This window comes from Nelumbo lutea, chromosome 8, assembly GCF_056320005.1.
Source record: "Nelumbo lutea isolate HS-2025 chromosome 8, American lotus-T2T, whole genome shotgun sequence".
Lineage (NCBI taxonomy): Eukaryota > Viridiplantae > Streptophyta > Magnoliopsida > Proteales > Nelumbonaceae > Nelumbo > Nelumbo lutea.
Window position 1 is genome coordinate 8,632,514 of NC_142691.1, and position 17,996 is coordinate 8,650,509.

General features: G+C 38.7%; 1 protein-coding gene across 2 annotated transcripts in view; it reads right to left on the bottom strand.

Moving 5' to 3' along the window:
* The window catches only part of HBT (CDC27 family protein), a 43,668-nt gene extending 30,372 nt beyond the window's left edge, over positions 1-13,296 (bottom strand). Inside the window, exons 1-5 of one of the 2 annotated variants that reach the window (XM_088958749.1) lie at positions 13,087-13,296; positions 9,889-9,961; positions 9,646-9,755; positions 8,691-8,737; positions 316-413 (exon numbers count right to left, since the gene is read on the bottom strand). In XM_088958749.1, coding sequence (XP_088814875.1) covers positions 316-413; positions 8,691-8,737; positions 9,646-9,755; positions 9,889-9,961; positions 13,087-13,191 — 433 coding nt within the window. In that variant the 5' untranslated portion in view covers positions 13,192-13,296. The remainder of the gene's footprint in view (positions 1-315; positions 414-8,690; positions 8,738-9,645; positions 9,756-9,888; positions 9,962-13,086) is intronic. The other variant, XM_088958750.1, reaches the window with a different exon arrangement.
* Positions 13,297-17,996: the final 4,700 nt, after the last annotated feature.

The window sequence follows — 17,996 nt, forward strand, 5'->3', positions numbered from 1 at the left end:
ACTTCTTCCAAAGGAAGGAAGCAAGGTAACTACCAAGCAACAAAGAGCATGTCATGTAAAATATTATATTGGCATGTCAAGCTTTCATAAACTCTATATAAGAGCCAAATGAGCTAAGAAAGCAACAAATAAAAGCTCAGTTAAAAACCTTGAATAAATAAAATTAACTTGAGATTTTCTCACCATTGGACTTTAACAAATGGAACAAGAAGGTAGCTATCAGAGTGTCAAACAAGTTTACAAATCCTTAAAGAACAGAGAATCCAAATATCTAGTCAATAACAAATTGAGAAATGGAATATACATTGCACTGACCTAATATACAGAGTTCCTCATAGGCAGCCCATAGCAAGGGGTCCATTGACAACGCCTGCTTAAAGTGATCAACTGCACTTTTTCTTCTATCAGTGTACCTATAACACAGATACCAGTAGATATAAAGCCCAATTGCATAAAACATGTTAAAAGCAATACATAAATGCATAAGTGAGCAAGTAATTTTTTAATCAGTAGCTTCCCAGATTGTATTGAAATAAATAAAGACTACTATAGCATGGTAAAAGGAAGTACCATGCACCCCCAAAAAACATTTAGGCCATCCCTTGCTGCCTACCCAAAATTTTCCAGTACTTTAACTTACAAAGAGTCAAATTCCTGATTAATAGCCCCTCAATACAGTTGATTTCTAGTCACAGACTTTTTTGCAAATGCATCAGCCAGATCATTAGCTGATCTGTGGACATAAGGGAATGTTTCTGGTCACATGTTAGGAACTAATTGTTTCATAAAAATGATAAAATTCATGACTATCCTACTAAATCAACATATAGTAGTCAGAATACAACAATGTGACACAAAGCATGAAGAGATGGCCACTCTATCAGCTAAACAGATACACGTTATTATCAACATGAAGAAGAAAAGGTCATAAAATGAAAGTAGTAAGGGTATGAATTGTGGTGGACTTCAACAGAAAACAGCTATGTTTTTCATTTGCTTAAAACTGTTTGTCTGGAGCCTTTTGACCATGGGGATCGGTAGGGTAGGTGCTGCACAGCCACAACTGTAGTATCAGAGCACCAGAACGAAATATCCAACTGACAGTTCTTGTGAGGGCTAAAATCCCAGTTATCTAGTGTCAGTCTGTTCTATCAATCCCCATGATTAAGAAAAAAAAAAAGTGAAAAAAAGGCTCAAAATCAAAAGCTTCAACCTAATGGCGACCAGGCTGTTGATCTCATGGGAACTCCATCATGATTCTAAAGTGGTAAGTGGTATCGAGGGGTTAATCCATCCCAACTCATGAAGACTGCAAACCCCATTAATACCTACATAATTAATTTGACATTTCCCATGTTTCTCAACCTAAGAACCAAGCATGTTATATGACAAGCTAATAGAAGGCATAGCTGATAGCACCCCATTATTAAAACAATATGTGATTATTAACAAGTAGCAGTTGGATGAAGCAAGCAAGCTAATCCAGAAAATTGGAACAGATTGCAGTCCTCACTTAATGGGCCTGCACAACCCAGTTAACATGCACATGTTGCTGGTCCTAAGAACCCAGCCAATTATATGTCTCTGCATAGAAGGCATTTCAGTCCCATTATATTAAAGAAAGAATAATTGGCAAGCAACTGGGTGCAGACTGTAGCATGTCAGTATCTAGTATCTACTTTTATTTAGGAGATTTTAGTTTCATCTGTGGTTGATTTCCTTACTAGACTCAAGACCAGGGGCAGAGTCTTAAGCGAAACTGCTAAAGCAAAAGAAGTTCTGAGTGATGACAAGGAGTGGCATCCTCTTTCCAGCTTGTACGGGTGTAAGACGGGGGGGGGGGGGGGGGGGGGGGGGGTCCTCTTTCCCCCTTCCTCTTCACTCTATAGCTTATGTCCTTAGTAGATTGATCTCAAAGGCTGATAGGGAGAAGTTAGTAAATGGGTGGAAAATAGATAGGGAAGGAGTGTCAGATACCCATCTTCAATTCACAGGTAATTTACTAATTCTTTGTGAAGGGGGAGACCTTGAGAAGGTGAGAAATCTAAAGATGTTGGTGGAAAGATTTGAAAGAATATCCAATTTGAGAGTCAACCTTGAAAAGAGTAGTATAGCAGGGGTAAACTTGGGAGAGTTGAGAGGTGGAAGCTATTGCAAAGTGTTTAGAGTGTTCTATCTCTTCCTGGCCTATGGCCTACTTGGGACTTCCTTTAGGGGCAAACCCTAGGGAAAGTAGTTTTTGGTGTCCGGTTGTAGAGAAGTTTAAAAAGGGATTTGCATCGTGGAAGAAGAATTACATCTCCCTGTGGGGAAGAATCACATTGATTAGAGCTACCCTTACTAATTTACCAACCTATTTTCTGTTTGTCTTCAAGATTCCTTCTAGGGAAGCCAAGAAACTAGAAAATTTGATGAGAGACTTCCTTTGGAACCAGGAGAAAGTAGGAAAGATCATTTGTTAAAATGGGAGTTGGTGTGTAGAAGCAAAGAAGAGGGAGGGTTGGGTATAGGAAATGTAATGCAAAAGAATATGGCTTTATTGGGAAAATGGTTGTGGAGGTGGCCATTAGAGAGAGAAAGGCTGTGGTGGCAGGAAGTATTCATGGTCATTCAAAGATCGGGTGGGATGTTGGGGTATCTCAGCAAGCAACTTTAGCAACACCTTGGAAGGAAATTCACAGTATTCTTCCTCAACTTCACAACTTTCCAAGGCATGATGTGTACGATGGTAATTTGGTCCTTTTTTGGAAAGATAATTGGGTTGGAGAGGCTCCTTTGAAGGACCTCTTTCCATCCTTATTCACTATCTCCTGGTATAAAAAAGAGCATGTCTCAAAATTCTGTTACCCTTTGGAATCTCCTTTGGCACCTATCTGGGACTTTGGATTCTGTAGAGGTTTAAGGGATGAGGGGATTGAGAGTCTAACCAACCTGTTGAGCCTTCTTGAAAAAGTCTATCTAGATCCCTCTGAACCAAACAAAAGGATTTGGACACCTCTGCCTTCTGATCATTTCTCTTCTGCTTCCTTCTTTAAGGCCCTTTGTCATTCTTCATCCCAACAGGTTTTCCCTTTTAAGGAGGTTTGGTGTAGGCTTGTTTCCCCTTAGGTGTTGGCATTCTATTGGGGAGTGTTCTATGGGAAAGTAAACACCTTCGAGAATCTACAAAAGAGAAGACCTTTTCTTTGCATCTCACCTAACTAGTGTACTCTTTGCGGATCTCATGGTGAGGACTGTTACCATTTACTAATCTCATGTTCTATTACTGCAGAGTTGTAGGATTGGCTCTTATTGATCTTTGGGTGCAGGCAGAATAGAACAGCAGAGGTAAGCATGCTCCTTTGGTCCTTTTTTTATGAATAATGAGTGATTTTATTAATAGGTTAGAAGCAAAAAGATACACAGACAAAGTTCCCAAGACGAGGCACGAGATGCAGCCTCATAATAAAACAAAGAATTACAGTTTAGCCCAAAACATCTGATTCCTATGCACCCCTTGCTTAGCTAGTGAATCTGCTAACCCATTTGCTGATCTTCTTTTCCTTTGGAATTGAGCTGACATGTTTGTTGTTAGCCATTTGAACCTACGTAAAGCCCCTTTATAGGACCAGCCTGTTGTTTCTGGTTCTTTGGAAAATTCAGCTCCTTGTACCACTGCTTTAATTTCTCCATTAACTGAATCCCCTACTCCTATAGGTCCAGAATATAAAGCAATGCTTAGGCCGTCTGTATTTCTGAACACTCCCCCAACACCAGAAGGACCGAGATTGCCTAAACTGCTACCATCAAAGTTAAACTTAACGATACCCTCTTGAGGAGGCTTCCACTCTATTGACGGTTTAGGTCTCGTGCTAGAACTTTTGGCAACCACTTCCCAATTTCTCCATAAATCATCAAAGGAGAAAGGAAAAAATAGTTCCAAGGTTTTCACCCAATTGATTGCTCTATAAATTAAGCATTCCCATAATTACCTCATTCCTCTCCTTCTCATCAAAAATCATGGCATTTCTTTCCTCCCAGACAGTCCAAACCAGTTCAGCCCTAGCACACCTCCACAAGACTCTACCTCTTTTCTTAGGCCATCTGAAAGTTGTAGGTTCAAAAAGATTGCTAATCTGCATCAGCATTGTCCACCTGTGTCCAAAGAGACTATAAAGTTTTTCCCAGAGACCAACAACAAAAAGACAGGATATTAGTAAATGGTAACAACTCTCTCCATTTGCTTTGCAGAGGACACACCAATTGGGGGAAATATTGAGACAAGGTCTTCTTCTTTGTAGGTTGTCCAAGGTGTTTAATTTCTCAAGTGAGGCCTCCCAACAAAGAGCTCCCACTTTAGGGGGAACAAGTTTATCCCAGACCTCTTTACAAGGGAAAGGCTGAGAGCTGGGGTCAAAGCATAAGGAGGAGAAAAAGGAGGCGCAAGAAAAGGTGCCTAAAGAATTAGGGGACCAAATAAGAGCATTCGGTTTAGAAGGGTCCAACCAGAAATGATCAAGTAAACAAAGTAATTGAGTTGTCTGATCAATCTCAAAGTCTCTTAAAGCTCTCCTTAATCCCAGACCCCAACTGAGCCCTGAAGACAAGGAGAAGGAGACAAATCCTTGGACTGGTTCATTGTTAAAGCGAGAGAGGGAATACAAAGACGGGAAAAGGTCCATGAGGGTTGAATTACCAATCCATAAATCCTCCCAAAAGAGAACCCTATCCCTTGTGCATACATTGTATCTGATTAAGTTTAAGAATTGGGGAAGAACGCCATAGATTGCCTTCCAAGGAGAGTTCAATGTAAACCTCGGAGAAACGCCAGCATCCCAACCATTGCCTTCTACTCCGTGCATACTCCCTACAACTTTGTGCCAAGGTCTTTCCCTCTCCAACGGCCATCTCCAAAGCCACTTGCCCAAAAGAGCTGAGTTTTTCTTTCCTAGGTTACCCAATCCCAAGCCCCCTTGCTCCTTTTTCTTGCACACTAAGTTCCATCTAACCAAATGATCCTTCCTTCCCTCTCCAGGCTCCCACAAGAAGTCCCTCATCATCTTCTCTACTTTCTTCAATTCCCTTTGTGGCATCCTAAATACGAAAAAGAAGCAAATTGGGAGATTCGCTAGGGTGGATTGAATTAAAGTGATTCGGCCCCCAAGGGACACGTAATTTCTCTTCCAGGCCGCCAGTTTCTTAGCACACCTTTCCACCACAGGATTCCAAAAGCTTCCCTCCCTAGGGTTGGCTCCTAATGGTAAACCCAAATATCTTAAAGGTCAACTAGAAGCTAGACAACCCAACTCCTCAGCTACCTCACCCAATTCCTCCTCCTCTAAATTCAGCTCCACTACACAACTCTTTTGAAAATTGATCTTTAGCTTTGACACAACCTCAAACAGCTTTATCACCCCTTTCAAAATCCTTGCTATCCGAGAGCCCCTGTCTCACAAATAAGGATAGTGTCATCTGCAAACTGTAAGTGTGTTCCAAAACGCCCTCTCTTCCAACCCTCCATCCTCTTATCAAATCCATCATGTCTGCTCTCAAGATAAGTCTGTTGAAAACATCTACCATCAAGGTAAAGAGAAAGGGCGAGAGGGGATCCCCTTGTCACAAACCTCTAGTAGCTGGAAAGAAATCTCTAACCATTCCATTAACCAGCATAGAATAATGAGCAGTTGCCAAACAACCTACAGTCCACCCAACTCCAAAACCAAAATTCCTCAAGATCCCCATCAAAAATGACCAGTCTACTAAATCATACGCTTTCTCCATATCCAATTTACAAACGAAACCTTGAATTCCCCTTCTCTTGAAGTCCTCCACGCACTCATTAGCTATTAGGACTTGATCAATGATTTGTCTACCTTGGATGAAAGCCCCTTGTGAGTGACTTATTAGAGAATGCAAAACCATTTTTAACCTCGAGGAAATTACTTTGGCCACTAACTTATAGATACACTAGTCACCAAACTGATGGGTCTGAAATCTCCTGGCTGAATAGCATCTCCCTTTTTAGGTATCAATGTTAAGAATGTGGAGTTAATCCCTAGGCTAAAGAAATGTTCTTCAGCAAACCCCTCAAAGAGTGTCCGTAGATCTAACTTGATAATATCCCAACGGTCTTGATAAAAATCCATAGTGAAACCATCTAGTCCTGGAGCTTTAGATCTATTCATTGAGAACACCACTCCCCTTACTTCTTCCAACTCAAAATCCCTTTCCAACCAATGCGCCATTTCAGGATCCAAGCTTGACCAATCTAAGCCTACCAGGCTATACCTAGTGCCCTCCTGTCTTTTGTAAACCTCTTTAAAGTGATTACCGAAACAATTAGCAATCTCTTTTGATCAGACACCATCATTCCATTGACTTCCAATTTCTCCACAAAACTCTTTTGTCTTCTCCCATTAGCTATTGCATGAAAAAAATTAGTATTTCTTCCAACTCCTTCAGTGACCACCTTAGCCTCCTATCTTCCTCTGATAAAACACCCTACCCTTCCTTGCCATCAATAAGCCTAATTTGGGATATCACATTTAATTTCCTTTCCTTAACTCTCCCAAAATGCTCTCTATTTCACTCCTTGATTTTGACCTCCAGCCTTTTTTATTTCCTATAAAAAGCTACTCCTTTCCCTTGGACTTCTTTTATCCCTTCATTCCACCACTCTTGCACCTTACAAGCATAGCCTGGATAAGTTAGCCACATATTTTCAAATCTAAAAGGTCTAGGGCCACTCAAAGAGGTGTGCAAGAGCAGCTTTGTTATGGACAGTGTGAGAAGAAAGGAATGCTAGGATCTTCCAAGAGAAGGAGAGAAGCCAACAGAAGTTGGAGTGTATTTTGTAGGAAGCTATCTTGTGGCTGAAAGCCCTTGACTTATTTCATCAATTTTTCTTTAATGAACTCTGGAGGAATTAGGCAGCAGTGCCAGTGGCAAGCTGCTCCCCTGTAAAGAAGAAGGTGTGTTTGAGTTGGGAACCACCTCATAAAGGCTTCTTGAAACTGAATTTTGATGGCAACAGCCAAGGTAATCCGGGTCCATCAGGATGGGAGGGATTCTAAGGAATGAAAATGGAAATGTGACTCACTTATACTCGGGCCCTTTAGGCGTGGGGGACTCCACTAGAGCAGAACTACTAGCTGCCCTTCGAGGGGTGCAGTTTGCAGTACAGATAGGAGTGGAACAGCTACTAATTGTAGGTGACTCCAAGGTGGTTGTGGGGTGGCTACAAAACCCAGAATCTGTGATTTGGTGCTTTAGGAATGAACTTAAGAAATTCAAGTGGCTGACAAGAAATCTGTGTGTCAGAATACAATGGGTGGGGAGATCAGCTAATGCTATGGCTGATAGTCCAACCAAGCAAGGGATCGTGCCTCTCCATGGGATACTCCGTTACTATCCATATTTTAATAATATTCTTATCATTTATCACAAAAAAAAAAAAAAGATGACAAGGAGTGGCATTGTCTAAGGGGCTAGAGGAAGGGCATTCCTCTTTTGCTGTGGGAGAGTGAGTTGGTGATTCAAGGGACAGAGGAAGAGGTTGCTGGAGTAAGAAGAAGTTGTTCAGCTTTTAGAGGTAGGGATTAGGGACACAAAGCAAGTCTGTGCCTTAAGTTTTGTGGGTATTCCTCTTTTGCTGTGGGAGAGTGAGTTGGTGATTCAAGGGACAGAGTAAGAGGTTGCTGGAGTGAGTTGGTGATTCATCAGTTGTTTGTAGGTTGGGTTCTGTTTTGGGGCCACTTGGATCCTTGGTGGGTCTCAATAGATCCTTTCATTTTTATTCCTAGTTGGATACTGGCTCTTGCTTTTATTTTCTAAATAATTTTTGTTATTCAGTTTCTCTTAACATAACATAATATAATATAAGACAGTACATAACTGCATACAAATATACATAAAATCCTAACTGTTCACATTCTTCCCCATATATATATATCAAGGCAAAGGTAGGTGATAGGAGAGTGTCTAGTTGCCTAGGTGCAACTTTTATTGGTAATGATAAAGGTGAAACTAAATAAAAACAAGAACATTTAAAACCATAAATTTCTAACTAGTATAACAGCATGTTCTCTATGTATGTACCAAATCAACATATGGCAAATAAACAGAAGCTCCTTTATATATAGTTGATGATCAGCAAAAGAAAATTAGTTAAGACAAGTCATAAAGGTGCAACTTTTTTTTTTGTTAATGAGAAGGTGAAACTAAATAAAACAAGAACAATCTAATAATATCTCATCTATGCACAAGCACCCTGGCATCGGACATTTACTTCAAGATGAAAAATAGAACCGTAGACATGTTGTAAAATAAGGGGAATAAAATACTATTACCATTATTACACCAATGATGAGTTTCAGTGAATCAACGTTACAATTAAATTACATCAGTCCTAGCCCAGAAACTTTCATAGGTTTACATCAAGAGATGAGGAACATGAGGAGATCTTATTTCATAAACTCACGGATAGAGGGTTAAGGACAAAACAAGAATGAGGTGTCAATAAACATAAATTTTAAGATAAAGGCAAAGTGCACTACCTATAAACAAGCCCAAGAAACTTTCATAGGTTTACATCAAGAGATGAGGAACATGAAGAGATCTTATTTCATAAACTCACAGATAGAGGGTTAAGGATAAAACAAGAATGAGGTGTCAATAAACATAAATTTTAGGATAAAGGCAAAGTGCACTACCTATAAACAAGCCCAAGAAGGTAATGACCAGCAGCACCATTTGGAACCTGCATAGAAGAAAAAAAAAGCAATCAGAATGTAATGAGAACTGAAAACCCAACACCAGTCCCACAGTGCCCCATCCCACAAGCTAGGCAGAAAAGGGACAAAACACCACAAAAGGAAACCCCATATCAAACAAACATGAAGCCCCTAACAGAGAAAGTGTCCAATGAACCTAACCAAGCTCAACCACCAATTTTCCAACAATAAAACATTGCAGCAACCAACTCCACACCCCTACCCACCATTCAAAAAAAGAAAAAGGAAAAACAGAAAGTCTTAGTTTATACCAAAGGAGATTTCCTAATCATTCCTTGTTTCCTTTATGCTTCTAGAAGCAGTCAATTTGCCTCTACCCCCTCCCACCCCTTTTTCTTCCTTTTCCTCATAGAACCCTCCAATTTTATTGGCATGCATGTCATTCTCAAATATGCACCTTCGATTCTCTTACAGATACCTCTGTACAAGATCTTCCCTATTTCCCTAGTCTTTTTTGTTCAAGGGTATGAAAATATTCATAAAGTCAACTACCCTCCGCCCCCAAGGAAAACACATACATCAAGAGATGAAGAGCTGGCCAAGACTTACTATCAAAAAATAATACTATACCATTGATTACAAAAGTGAGAAAAGTTCAAAGTTCAAAATTCCTTGTAAGCTCAAGACCAAGTTTCTTACTCAGATCAATCATTTCATTAGCCTCTTGAGGATTAATTACCCTTCCGGCCATATAAGACAAAGTAAAGTTTAGATCTTTCAAAGGCATTCCCATGAAAAAACATTTTAAAATATTTGACAATGAGGAATTTGCATAGCTAAGCCACAGGTTGATACATGGGGCATAATGCTGCTATTTCTCAACCTTGATAATATTTGGATATTTGTTTTTCATAATTTACAAGAAGTTGGATACCTCTGCATTAGGTTCACTAGTAGGGCATAATGCTGCTTCAGCTTCACTAAGAAGATCCATCTGAAAGCATGATATTGCAAACAAGTAGCGAGATTGAGCCATTGGTTTTCCTTCATATTTTGAAAGCAAACAAGAATGAGATTTTATAAATGAAAATCAAGTTTTGAGTAAAATGAGATTTAAGAAACTAGATAGAAACATGTAGTAAAGGCAAAGTAAATAAAAGGCAATTACAGTAAATACCTTTCAAAATGTGGTATGCACAGTAAGCTTGATTGTTGTGCAAGTAACAGCTAGCCAATAGTTGTAAATTCAACTGTGTTTAATAAATTTGCAGTAAAGTTAAAATGAAGTCAGAGATCCAGCATAAACAAAGAAAAAGAAAATCAGCACTGACAGTAAAAATAAAACAACAGTAACATGTCGCATTATCACTAATGCAAGAGAGAGATGCAAATCAGGATTAGCAATTATTATCAAATGGCAAAGATCAAGTGAAGAAATAGGGCTCAGCTAGTGACAACATTGTTTTATTTATTCAATTGGCCCCCAATCTTATAACCATCAGGACTTGAAAGTGATTTGAAATGTCCCCCAAGAAGTCTGGGGAGTGTATTCAGTCCTTTTCTCCACCAAGGAAGAGAGGAATGCTTTATTATTCAATGTGAAAGATCATAGTCATAGGAAAGAAGCCATCATTGATTTTTCTTTTTATCAATAACTATAAAATTTCATTAAAATTAGGGAAATGGAATGGTACAAAGAGTAAATGTACATATAAAGACAGTGAGAGATCAAAGAGCTTTTTCTCTCCCCTTGGCAACACCCCTTTCTTACAATTGTGCCCAGAATAGATCTTGTCATCCCACAAAACATTACAGTCAAGGTAACATATTGGACAAAATTTATGGGTTTTTTTGCACCTTTGGCAACAAGTGGCATTTTCATCCTCAGTAAGGAGTGTTCGATCATACCTTGGCATCCTCCAACACCAAGTATGACCAGGCTGAACTTTGATGGCTGCAAGATGGGGAACCCAAGAAACTCCAAAACAATGTAAAAGGCATGGGAGGCATACGCCTAGAGACACCGTCAAAGCGCCCTGAGGCACATGGTGGAGGATTGTAGTAGTGCAACTCAGGACGACTCAAGTTAGCATTTTACACTACTTCGGGGCTCGAGCCTTCGAGCCAGGCCCATTCAAATTTTGACATAACCCCAACCCAAGCCCATGCACTCCTAGAGGATTGATGCCTAAAAAGGCATATTCCTCAAATGCCGTTTGCACGAACTGTACTCCTCCTCCTCCTCTTGAGGAGGCTTGCACCTCGTGTTCTAAACTATGTCTCGCATCTCTAGGTAGTGGAACGCATCGCATCACACCTTTGCACTTTAATCATTGCTCAAAAGTATAGGATGTTTCAGAAATTGGGAAGGAAATATCCTAGCACTATACTTCAGGCCAGATGGATTTCATAACTTGGGCAAAGATATTGGCCGTATTCAAGGATTAAGAATGGCATGATTATTGCAGTACATATTGTTGAAGGAGACTCGCATAATGGTAGTAGTGTGATTAACAAGTATCAATATCAGGTCATGGAAACATAGGCACATCTTAAAGGAAATCACATAATTAGTTATGGAATTCGGTACAACTTATAGATAGACAGCAAGATCAGCAAATAATGCAGCCCTGGGATTGCTTGACAATGGGTAAATAGAAGTGAAATGTGTTTGGGCATAATTCCCCATGGTGGGATTTGTAATAACAACAAGATATATTGGTAAGGGCAGCAGCAGTAACAATAAGTGATCTATTACAAGTTGAAGGGGCTAGAAGAGCTAGGGACAGACCAAAAAGGATATTGGACAAATGTAGTGAGAGATGGTCGGTGGTATTGCACTGAATAGAACATACTGGAAGAACAGAATTCATGCAGCCAATCCCATATCGTTAGGACAAGGCTTAGACGATGATGATAATTGGTAAGGGCAGCTAGCCAAGGCCAAAACCAATGTTAGAAAAAATATATATTGTTCTGGCTCAAGAAAACAGGATCATTGTTTGATTCATCTACGGCATAATTCACTTATAGCTATTCCATGCAATTGAATTCCAAAGGTTACAAACTAAAAACTTTTAATAAAAATAAATGCTTTATATAAGTGATCACATGATTTAGTGTGATAATTGAGAGTGGAATCTTCCCAAACCCACCTAACTCTACAATTATCACATCTTTTCTTTAAAGCATTATTAGTTCTTAATATCAACAAGAAAACTTGTGATTTTCATGGGTCATTTATCCTTATTTTCATCTACAAAAAGTAGCTACTCCAATCTTATTTATTACCTACAAATAGAAATTAAAAAATAAATGGTTTATACACAAGTCAGATAAAGCGTGGAAGATGATAAGTCAAAACTAGCCCACCTAATTCCACAGTCAATTATCACATCTTTTCTTTAAAGCATTATTAGTTCTTAATATCGACAAGAAATCTTGTGATTTTCATGGACCATTTCTCCTTATTTTCATGTTCAAAAAGTAACTGATCCAATCTCAAAGGATAAATTACAGCACAAGTTATGATGAAAAGCATTTAATGGGTGGGGCAGGAGGCAGCCTTTCAATTAACTCTAGTAACTGGGTGTGTGGCTTCAAGCAGGATCACTTTCAATGGCAATGAGAAAATTTTATTTTTGAGCATTCCTTTACAGTGTGGTGGGAATATTTATGTATATACCGATGCTGGTTATTGTAATGGTTATAGTTTGAGGTACTTTGTCCTTTTTTCTATATTAATACAATCACTGTTTATCAAAAGAAAAAAAAGTCGAGCTGAATATTGTAGGTTCCATTGTCAAGCAAAGTCAACCCTGCTTGCAGTTTCAGCTGTAACTTCATTAGTTTACACATTACAGAGAATATCATTTCGATCCATTCTAATGTACAACAGATTCAATTTCATTAATTATTCATGTGCATCAGATATAAATCTCACAGAACTATCATCACATATTTTGACCCTTTCTTTTTCCTTAACATTTTTCATGACAGTATATTTCCCTCGGTTGCAAATATTTATTATGCCATCGAACACTAAAGAAGCTCTTACCTATCCCATATCATTGGTCGAACTTCTACTAGAACTATGAGGTCCAACAATTCTATCGCTCTATTAATCATAAAATAAAGAAAGTAATAATACCTAACCATAATTAGAAAACGAACAAACAAGTGCCTGACAAATTGCTTGATAAAAGCAACTAGTAAATAGAACTAAGCTCATAAAAATTATTGTTAATCAAAGAACTTCAACACAGAAGCAGAAACATAACCATCTTCCTCCGAAAAAAAATGGCAAGTAACAACCGCTCTTGATGAACAATATCTTAAGTCTTAACTGAAGAACGAAGAAGACGAATATACTGACCTCCGTAGGAAACTCCGCGCACAGGCGCTCGCAGAGAAAAATGGAGTTCCGGGGCATGAAATGTCGAAGACTGCTCTGTACACAGTCGATGAGTAGGGTCTCCATGGCTTCAGGAGATAGAGATCGATTTCGAACCAGTCCAGATGGGCTTTTCTTTGGGGCTTTAATTCGAAAATCAGGCGGCTCGTGTGATCTTCCGGTGATTCCTTCAATTTCAAATGCTTGGCACGTGCCACGTAGCAAGTAGGTGACAAGGTGGATTGCGACTGCTCGCGCCTCACTGCGAGGACTTCGAATCCTGTACAGTTTACCTCGTGAAAATTATGATACTGGGCCAATCACAACCAACCACGCCGTTTAAGCTATTGTTAGACAGAAGGTGATTCGAAGTGGGCCCATACATCATAACTCACCAGCATCACTGATGCTGCATCAATGCATCACTCCGAAACCGTAGAGAATTATGGAGTAGGAAAGGCGACACAATTGCCAGTACCCACGTGATATATAATTGACGTGTGTGTGGGGGGGGTTTGTTTTTTCTTTGATAGATCATAGATAGATGTGTGTATGGAGTAATTGATATTGGATAAATTATAAAAACCACTTTACTAATGGGATCAGTGACATTTACCCCTGAGCTTTCATTTCAGACCGCCCTGAACTTTCATTTTGGGATAAATACCCTCTCCATCAGTTTGGTCAATGGACATTCAGAGAGATTCTCATCCAGCTATTTTTTTAAATCTCCAGGCTATCATTTTCTTATTTATTTTAATGATTCATGATTTGATTATATTTTTAAATATAATATTGAGGCACTATTGGTTGCTTTCATATATCTTTATAAATTTATGGCTGTATTCAATATTTAAATTAAAAAATGGTAGATGTTTCTTCTAAGTTTTTGTTTGGTTTTTTTTTTTTTTTTGATTTATCAAAGAAATGAGTGTATACTTGTTATATTTTAACACGGTTATAGACATTTATGTTGGTGAAATGAAACAAAAATTTAAAGAAAACTCGTTTCTTTATGTCAATGAAATTATTCTTGTTTTTTAACTAGTTTTGTTTGAAAAAAATAAATTGAGGTATTTTTGGGTCAATTAGGGTTTAAGAAAAAAAGGGTGATGAAAAGAAAATAAAAAAAATTCATGTGGGTATTTTGGTAAATTAATGCATTTCATAATCTAACTTAGTGGCCAAGGGTATTTGTTGCGAAATGAAAATAAAAGTTTGCGAAGGTAATTGTTATTAACCCAATATCATTGTCTTTGTTGCAAATGAAAGTTCAAAGGAGGTAATTGTCATTGATCCAATAGTATAGGGGATCTTTGTAAAGGCCACATTGTGTATGGCAATTGATCACAAGGGCACATGTTATGCATGTGTGCAACAAAATAGTAAATATATAAATTAACATTGTGTTATCAAACTTAAATTTTTAAATTTTAATTATAAGTTTTTTTAATTAAAAAAAAATTGTATTTAGTTAATCTAGAATTAAGAGGTCATGAATCTTTAGGGGTTTTCAGGATCTTTTTTGGTAATAGTTATAGGGATGGCAGGGATCCGTTCCAAATAATGTGGGGATGGGGATAATCTACCCAGGGAAAATTTAATCCCTAATGGTGGAGACGAGGACAACATTCTCTATGGTTCATAATCCCCACAAGGTGGGGATCCTAGTCTTGATAATATATATTTAGGGAGAATGACGGTTCAGCTCAGGGTCAGAATTTTTAGGCCCAAAGTACAGTTGGGGTGGGTGCCAGCCAATTCATGGGTGGGCATTTATGTGTGGAGTGAGGATTTTTGATATTTTGAATTATTATAGCTCTGCAGTGAAAATCAGAAATCTGCATTGGGCCTATCCATACTTCTCCATATATATTTATGTTATTATTTTTAAAAATGTGAATAAACATGTGTAAATGTGTTTGAATATATTTGAATCTATGTTAATAAGTTTAAAATTATAATTATTTATTTAAAAGACATTGGAATGAAATAAAATAAAGTTAGCAACATTAAAAAATGACGAGTGAGGATCTTGGTGGGGACAGCGATAAGGATGGAAATTTTCGCAAGAAAAGAGATGTAGTGGCTCCCCGCCCCCCTGCCTTCCCTGCCCCTCCCTTCCTTGCCCCCTTCTCATTCTTAATATTCGGTATTAATAAAATTAGTTTGTTAAAGCAATTGTGCAAATATCATATATTTTTTTAACAAACAAATTACTAGAGCGGTTCCTGGTTGATAATTTTATGGGTCAAATGTTACTCTGTCGTTGGATGACCTTCCCACTCTTTTTTATTCCTATCTTCATACATTTTCTCAAGTTTTATTAGCAGAAGATTAAGGGCAATTAATTTCCAACTCAGTATAATCAACCATTGCTACTTTTTTTTGGTGGGGGAGGTGAGGAGCGGGGGGTGCATAATTAGGCGACCTCGTGTTCTAGCAACGAGAAGGAACAACACCTCAAGATTAATTTGCACTATCAATTGCATCGAGCACCCTTGCATCAAATCACCATACTCTACTTATTATGCTCAACTTTATGTTGAATCTGCTGCCTCATACCAACTGTTGGAATTTTTGAAATTCAAAACAAAGAGCAGAAGAAAATCATAAAAAAGGAAAAATAATAATGGTGGGGTCTTTAAAGATGAAATTTGTTCCACAGATATAGCACGGTGGGGAACAAAATCAGATTATCTGTCTCCTTTGTGGAGTTAAAAATGCCCTTGTGAATACTGAATTGTTAACATCTAAAAGGAAATAACTCTTTAAAATAAGGGAAAATTTCCGATAATTACCTTGTACCAAATGCCGATTTAGTATCCAGTACTTTGTATGAACTTTCAATTTGCCATAATTTGGTACATAACGTTAAATTTTCATCAGTTAGAAAATAAAAAGTCCTAAATACCCCAGCCATTTCGATTACCAATTAAAATTATGAAAATAACCCATCATCTATTTCGACCAATGCAAGTGAGAGCCATTGTTCATAATATCCGAAAACCAGTTCCCTCACGCCAGTGGTGTCAAGCGAATGCGACACCGGAAAAGTTGATTTTGACGATCGTAAACGACATCAGAAAAATTAAAATCGAAGAATTCATTACCGTTGCCGAAGGATGACTCCTATTACCCGTCGCTGGAACATTATTGCGCCTATTGTTTACTCATCCGTTGCCGGAAAAGATGACTTATTGCCGATGTCGAAGAGACAACCAAGGCCAAGTGGGTAAAAAGTTAGTCTTCCTCCTCTTCCAGCTCCCTCTGTTTTAACAGTAACCGCCGCTGCAACTTCGGGTAGCGGCGGTTTCTCCGCCCGCCCGCGTTCCCTCTCTTTCTTCTTTCCCCTTCTCCTTCTTGGAAAACCCCAATAGACGCGACGGCGGCATTTCATCACAGCTGCAACCTGCAACTCGTCACAGCGATGGCATGGCAGTGATCGACAACAAAACCGAGAAAAGAGAGAGAGAGAGACCGACACTGAGATTGGCTGCGCTCCATCAACTGGGTTCGTGCCTGCACCGTGATCTTCACTCACTCGCACAACGCCATGGCGCGCTCATGCTACTTCATCTGGGGAACTCACCAGCCCTCATGGTCTTGTCGACTGACAGAGCTCGAGAAATCATGCAAACACATGACCTCATCTTCTCCAGCAGACCCCAAACGAGCAACGCTAGGCTCCTTCTGTACAATTATAAGGATGTGGCGACTGCACCTTATGGCGAGTACTGGCGTCAGGTTCGTAGAATCTGCATTCTCCAGCTTCTTAGCGTGAAGAAGGTGCAATCATTTCGATCGATGAGAGAGGAAGAGACGACGCTTTTTGGAAAACATCCAACACTCCTTTTCTTCCTCAGCTTCTTCGTCTGCTCTGGTCAACCTGAGCGACGCGTTGGTTTCTGTCACGAAGTATGTAGTATGTGTTTGGTTTCGTTTATCTTTACTAAAAAAATGTTTGTAGTTGATTTATGGATAAAATCGATAAATATAATAATTGCAATCGTTTTATGACAACTAGGCGCACAATGAGTAAACGCTTGTCCGTTTGTGTAAACTTAAAAAAATAACTTTTACAAAAGAGAAAATGATGAGATAATGCCTATGTGGCACCACTAATAAATGCTTACCAATGAACATAAACAGAACCAAACACGCTGCTAATATGTAGGGTTGTTTTGGGGAGAAAAATAAGTGGCAGTATCTACTGGGAGGATGTCAGTGTGGGGGACTTCATCTCGTGGCTTGCTTGGATGGATTATGTTAGAGGAATGAATAGCAATGGAAAAAAACTTCAGTATCTCTCTCTCTCTCTTTTCTCTTCTCTGTTTTACACAATTGCCGTCGATCACCGCCATGCCATTGTTCTGACGAATTGCAGGTTGTAGCGGTGATGAAACACTGCCATTGCATCTATTCGCTTGCAGGGATGAAACGACAAATTAGGGAGGGTTTCGTAATTTTAATAGGTAATCGAAATACTTGGGGGTATTTAGCCCTTTTTATCTTCAATTTAATGCTAGGTACCAAATTGTCACAAATTGAAAGTTCGGGCACTAGATTGTCACAATTTAAAGTACAGGTACTAAATTGGCACTTGGCCTAAAGTATAAGGTACCTATCAGAAATTTTCCCTTAAAATAAGGAATGTGGAATGCAAACTTATGCTCAATTTGAAAAGAGTACAAATGAAAATATATACAATATAAATACATATAAAATAATACAAAATACAAGGTTTTGCACTCTACGTATTTATACTCCTTCTAAACTGAGACATAGGGAATAGGGATCAGAATCAGGTTTTATTTGTAATTAAATCTGAATTAACAAATAAAATATTTTTAGATTCATGTACACCCAAACCACTCTGAATTGCAACACAT